Source organism: Zea mays, chromosome 2, assembly GCF_902167145.1.
Source record: "Zea mays cultivar B73 chromosome 2, Zm-B73-REFERENCE-NAM-5.0, whole genome shotgun sequence".
Lineage (NCBI taxonomy): Eukaryota > Viridiplantae > Streptophyta > Magnoliopsida > Poales > Poaceae > Zea > Zea mays.
The window spans coordinates 119,588,412-119,594,830 of NC_050097.1; the positions used below are offsets into that span (position 1 = coordinate 119,588,412).

Below are 6,419 nucleotides of genomic sequence, written 5' to 3' on the forward strand. Positions count from 1 at the left end.
ATACTCCTCTCAACATAGAGAGGCAAGGAGTATAGTAGTTGCTTGGGAGTTGAAGTGCCGGATTTGGGCGACCTCGTCCGGGTCGTAGCCTTCACCCCCCATGGATGGTACCTGCGCTCCAAACTCAACAATGTACCAAATGCTACCGTGGAGTGAGGTTAGATGATGCCTCATTTTATCACTCCACATACAATAATCTTCATCGTAAAAAACCGGTGGTTTGCCTAATGGGACGGAAAGTAAAGGAGTGCGTTCGGAAATGCGGGGATAGAGTAAGGGGATCTTACTAAACTCCTTGCGCTCATGGCGCTTAGAAGTGACGGACGGTGCATCGGAGCCGGAGGTGGAGGGCAACGAAGAATCGGTCTCGTAGTAGACAACTTTCTTCATCTTTTCTTCTTGTTGCTACTCCGATGCGACCTGACGCGGGGAGGTGAGTCCTTCCTTCCTTTGGCGCCGGACTCCCTTGATGGAGCCTTCCCGTGACTTGTGTCCGTTTCCATCTCCCTCTTGGCGGATCCTCCCGACATCACTTCGAGTGGTTAGACTCTAATGAAGTACCGGGCTTTGATACCAATTGAAAGTCGCTTAGAGGGGGGTGAATAGGTGGAAACTGAAATTTATAAACTTAAAGCACAACTATAAGCCAGGGTTAGCGTTAGAAATAAAGTCGAGTCCAAAACAGAGGGGAAAACAAATCAACCAAAGAAATAGAGCGGATGACACGGTGATTTGTTTTACCGAGGTTCGGTTCCAAAGAACCTAGTCCCCGTTGAGGTGGTCACAAAGACCGGGTCTCTTTCAACCCTTTCCCTCTCTCAAACGGTCACCTAGACCGAGTGAGCTTTCTCCTTAATCAAACGGGTCACTTAGACCCCTCACAAGGACCACCACAACTTGGTGTCTCTTGCTTTGATTACAAGTGTCTTGAGAACAAGAAATGAGGAAGAAGAAAGCGATCCAAGAACAAGAGCTCAAAGAACACGGGCAAAACTCTCTCTCTAGTCACTAGGAGTCTGGAGTGTATTTGGGACTTGGAGATGCTTTGATTCTTTTGAATTGTGTCTTATATTGATTGCACTAGCTCTTGTATTGAATGAGATGTCTAAAAAACTTGGATGCTTGGAGTGGTGGTGGTTGGGGGTATTTATAGCCCCAAGCACCAAACCAACTGTTGGGGAGGATGTTTGACGATGGGCGCACCGGACAGTCCGGTGCGCCACCGGACACTGTTCGGTGCGCCAGCCACGTCACCCAACCATTAGGGTTCTCACGGTTTCGATCGTTGGAGCTCTGACGGTGCCGCACCGGACAGGTACTATTCACTGTCCGGTGCGCCTTAGACGCCTGCTCTGACTTCTGCACGCACTGTTCACACTTTTGCAGACGACTGTTGCGCTGTTAGTCGTTGCTCCACTTGGTGCACCGGACAGTCCAGTGCCACACAGGATAGTCCAGTGAATTATAGCGGAGCGGCTCTCCAGAAACCCGAAGGTGAAGAGTTCGAGTCGATCGCCCCTAGTGCACTGGACACTGTCCGGTGGCACACCAGACAGTCCGGTCCGCCAGACCAGGGTTCTCTTCGGTTTCTCTTGCTCCTTTCTTTGGAACACTAACTTTGATCCTTTTATTGGTTTATGTTGAACCTTTAGCACCTGTAGAATATATAATCTAGAGCAAACTAGTTAGTCCAATTGTTTGTGTTGGGCATTCAACCACCAAAATCATTTAAGAAAAGGTTTACGACCTATTTCCCTTTTAATAATAAGAATTGCTAATGAAGTTGTTGATTAAGCTGTCGACATGCTACTAAATGAAGCCGCTGAAAAAGTACTGAAAGAAGAATATATCTTTGTATACTTGAGAGTGTGATGCTTGTATATAACTTTCGTCTTTTGTAAGAACCAAACATCAAGTTTTTGTATGTATATTAATGTAATATATTTCTTTGTGATGCATGAAACCTTCGTACATACCGTTTTTGAGCTGTTGGCGAAAAAACACCTTCCCTTCTTTTCTTGCTTCACAAAGAAAATGATTCTCCTTATGTCACTACTGACGAAGATTGACTTCATGTTGGAATATATGTCTGCCGAAGGCATATCTTGTGCTATAGTATTCTCTTTCATAATCCTGCGAACTTTTTCAAAAGAGCAACTTTCCTTTGTTTTTTCCACATCTCTTTACTGATGCAAAATGATGTATGATGCGATGCTATGCGATATGATATGATGCAGAATGTTATTTGTGCCGAAGGTGAAAAACCACACTGATATACACCCAGACTCTGCATCCCCTTGGGAACGACTTTGAAGTCTCTTCACCTTTTACTTAGGTGGTATTTCAACTCTGCATCCCCTTAGGAACGACTTTGGAGCTAAGGTCTGCATCCCCTTAGGAACGACTTTGGATCTTCTTCACCTTTTATTTAGGTGGTATTTAAGCTCTGCATCCCCTTAGAAACGACTTTGGAGCTTCTTCACCTTTTACTTAGGTGGTATTTAAGCTCTGCATCCCCTTAGGAATGACTTTGGAGCTTTGAAACTTTCTCTGTGCTCCCTTAGGAACGACTTTTGAGCTTCAAAAATTACTCTGCGCTCCCTTAGGAATGACTTTTGAGCTTCGGAGTTTACTCTGTGCTCCCTTAGGAATGACTTTGGAGCTTCGTAACTCATTCTTGTCACACTCGATGATGTAACCACAGGTTATTACATCAAGATGAAGGTTAAACCTTCCTGTATTGTCTTTTTTAGAAGGAAATATAAAAGTGAAAGGAGTAAAAATATAACGAATCGGAGCTCTCTTTTGGCCGAAATGTTGTGCCACCTTCAGTAGATATGCCTTGACTCGAGCACAGTACTGTTAACTATGTGAACTTTGGACTGCTCCCGAAGGTCACGTTGTTGTTGAGGCCGAAGATGCCCTTCTGGCTGTTGATCATGATTTGGGGTAGGCGCTAGTGGTGGTGGTGGTAACTGAGCCCAGGAAGCTTGAGAGTGACTTGCTGAAGCGGCAGAAGCCGTAGGCTGTTGATTGCCTACGTACTCCAGGATATACAGAGATTAGCACGAAGCAGTATGCAGGACCTGCTTGAGCTGATTCCGTCGTGCTTTGGCTTCAGCAATTTCCTTCTGCTTCTGGATCGTGACTTGGCATGTCCTTATTGTGTGTCCCTTGTCCTCGCCACAAAACAGGCAGAACAATTTCCTGGGCTGATTACCATACCTTCCTCCGCCAAAGCTTCTCCCGCCTCTACCTCTTGCGGCTGGTGGCCAGTAGGAAGTTTGTTGCATTCCTGGAGATTATGAGTTGTGCTAGCTGCTCTGAGTATGGTTGGTACTGTCATCATTTGTATTGGGATTGTGGATTGTTCTGACATGCCTAGGGTGAAGTCTTCGTCCGAAGACCCTAGTCATCTCAGAATACCAGTATGCTTCCTCCCTTCTTTGGCGGAGATCGTTGTCAGCTCGGATGTATTCATCCATCTTTTGGAGGAGTTTCTCCAAGGTCTGTGGTGGTTTTCTTACATAGTATTGTGTTGTAGGTGCTAGACGGAGCCCCTTGATCATGGCCTCAATGATAATCTCATTGGGCATTGTAGGCGCTTGAGCTCTCAGTCGCAAGAACCTTCGGACGTACGCCTGTAGGTACTCCTCATGGTTCTGTGTGCATTGAAACAGAGCTTGGGCAGTGACTAGCTTCGTCTGGAAGCCCTGGAAACTAGTGACTAGCATGTCCTTCAGCTTCTGCCATGACGTAATTGTCCCTGGCCGAAGAGAAGAATACCAAGTCTGAGCCACACTTCTAACTGCCATGACAAAGGACTTCGCCATGACAGCAGTATTGCCCCTGTATGTGGATATTGTTGCCTCGTAGCTCATCAAGAACTGCTTTGGATCTGAATGCCCATCATACATGGGAAGCTGAGGTGGCTTGTAAGATGGTGGCCACGGGGTAGCCTGCAACTCTGCTGCCAAAGGAGAAGCATCATCGAAAGCAAAGTTACCATGGTGAAAATCGTCATACCATTCATCTTCATTGATTTGGCTCTCTTGACGAAGCTCCCTGTGTTGGGGCCTTCATCTTGGTCATCCTGAGAGATGACGCATTTCCTCAGCGGCTTCGTCAATCTTCCTCTGAAGGTCGGCTAGCCGATGCATCTTTTCCCTCTTCCTTTGTACTTGCTGGTGAATGGCTTCTAAATCCTTGATCTCCTGATCCAACTCCCCCTCTTGAGGTGTTGGGCTGGTAGCTTTTCTCTTCTGGCTCCTAGCTTCTCGCAAGGAGAGCGTCTCCTATTTGTGTATAGTGGTTGCAAAGCAGCCCCTAGCGCTGTTGTCTTCTTCAACGACATGGTGAAGCTGAATGCTTGATGAAGGTGGTTGTTTGAGTTCACCGGAGGTGGGCGCCAATGTTGGTCACTTGTTCTCAAATGCTGTGAGTCAAGAACAAGGCAACACAATTGTTAACTATTAAGGACCTTCGTCTTTTGAAGCATTACCTTCACATGGACGTAATGCTCATCAGACGAAGGTCAAGAAGGACATACCTTCATCAGTTAATATGCGAATAAGAATGCACAAGGATAAAGACAACACACGTCTATGAATCCCTCAGGAGGCAACTCCTTAACCTGTGTCGCACACGTCCGTGAATCCCGGAGCGGACTCGGTCATGGCCTCAAGCAGACTTCCGCCTTGCCCAAGCTCGTCTTTGGCCTTGATATTATCAATGAAAGGGCACCCGACATCACTAGAAACAACGGATCTGACGTATTACCTAGGGGCTTTTTCCCATACTCCGCACTGCACCAACCACTACGGCATGGGGAACCTCCCTGTCAGGTAGGCTCGGGTATGTGACTAAGCCCTCGGCCCTGGCCTCATCTCTCTGCAGGAACTGAATGTTTCCACCGGACATAAGTTAACAACAAGTACAAGCCCCATACCACATGTCATACTGTCTACAGGGGCTCGGCCTCACCTCCTCACCGTACGCGGCCAACCCCGGCACTCCTGGGAGCTCTCCTTGAGGCTATAAATAGGGGAGTCCACGACTTCAGGGGGAAGGGGCAAACACTTCACGGTTTTCACCTCCACAATGATATTGGCAATTGCCTCAATCAACCTCAAGGACTTGGGATCGTCCCATCTCTCGACCTGCTTGTACTTCCCTCTACTGGAAGTAGGGCTTTCTCTCGCCCGAACTAGGATAAATGACTTGTATCACCTTGCATCACCAATATGGGTCAGACACGCAACATCATTTCACTAGTTGGTGAGATCCTTAGATCGAGACATCGATAGCTACGTTGTTGGATGCAACAAAGTGGAGGCGTATTACCTAACACGGATGTACTCCAAGGGGTGAGATGAAGAATAAGCCTGTGGCGCTCGGCCTCAATTTCGACATGACTGTATCCCTGCAGCAGCGCCGTCCGGCCATCAGCAGCATCGGTGAGCTCGCTTCGAGCTCCGTCCATGGCTGCGAGTCCACCTCCGTTGAGCTGCCAGTTTCCAGCTCCTCTATCATTTGCTCCGGCGTGCGGGCGTCACTCGTACGTGCTCCCAGCCGTGCTGGTTGACGTGGTCGGCCATGATAGCCAGCATCGCCACCTGCCGTCCCTCGCCTTCGTGCTCCCCACGCCGATGTCCAGTGCATCGTCGCCGGGGTTCGACTTGCAGCTTGTGCGAGCTGCTATCAAGCTCTCCCGACCATGGCGCTCACGCCCCAGCCGTTCTCCTGCTCCTCGGACCGTGATTGCTGAGTTCACTGGCAACCGCAGTCTCATCGTGCCGCAAACTGTGAGCTGGGACTCCGCCGTTTTCGGCTATCGACTAGCTCGCCAAGGCGATTTTCACCAGTGAAGCATACTTGTCATGCCCTGTGTTCTCGCCGTGTCCATGAAGCCGTTGTGGAGTTGTTGTTGGCCTCCACGCCATGTGAGGCAACGTCGTCGATCCCTTCATGGTGCTCGTCGTCGTCTCCTCATTGCCATGCCGAACGTCTCGGACCCCACCAGCCTGTCGCTGGAGAAACATAGGGCAGTACGATGCCCCATCAGGTGTTCGATGTTATGCACAAACCAGAAGTCGTTGCCGATATCGCGGTCTTCAAGTTGAGTTTATTTTATTGGAGAGTTGATTCTCTACTTCTATTATTTTGTTTTAATGATTTGATGCGGTGGATTAAATACTGGTCATAATGATAGTCATTATATGCTACTTTTATTTAAAAATAGGTTATAAATGTTTATGTAATTTCTGGTAATAATTATTTGTTAGACGTTTTTATATCTATATGGTAAAATTTAGGCGACAATGTAATTTAGGCGAGGAGTACTTTGCTGGTGGATACGAATGACTAGGGTAATGTAATTGATTTAAAATTTGCAATGTGCTTGCGACCGCAATTGTGGC

At 47.7% G+C, this 6,419-nt stretch overlaps 1 protein-coding gene across 1 annotated transcript; it reads left to right on the plus strand.

Moving 5' to 3' along the window:
* Window positions 1-5,480: 5,480 nt before the first annotated feature.
* Window positions 5,481-5,867, plus strand: LOC103643116 (uncharacterized). The gene has a single exon (XM_008666271.1). It carries the CDS (start codon window positions 5,481-5,483, stop codon window positions 5,865-5,867), a length of 387 nt encoding a protein of 128 aa, XP_008664493.1.
* Window positions 5,868-6,419: the final 552 nt, after the last annotated feature.

What these genes read in the sequence shown, in the direction of transcription:
- LOC103643116 (XM_008666271.1), top strand. Translation starts at nt 5,481, where the DNA reads ATGGCTGCGAGTCCACCTCCGTTGAGCTGCCAGTTTCCAGCTCCTCTA.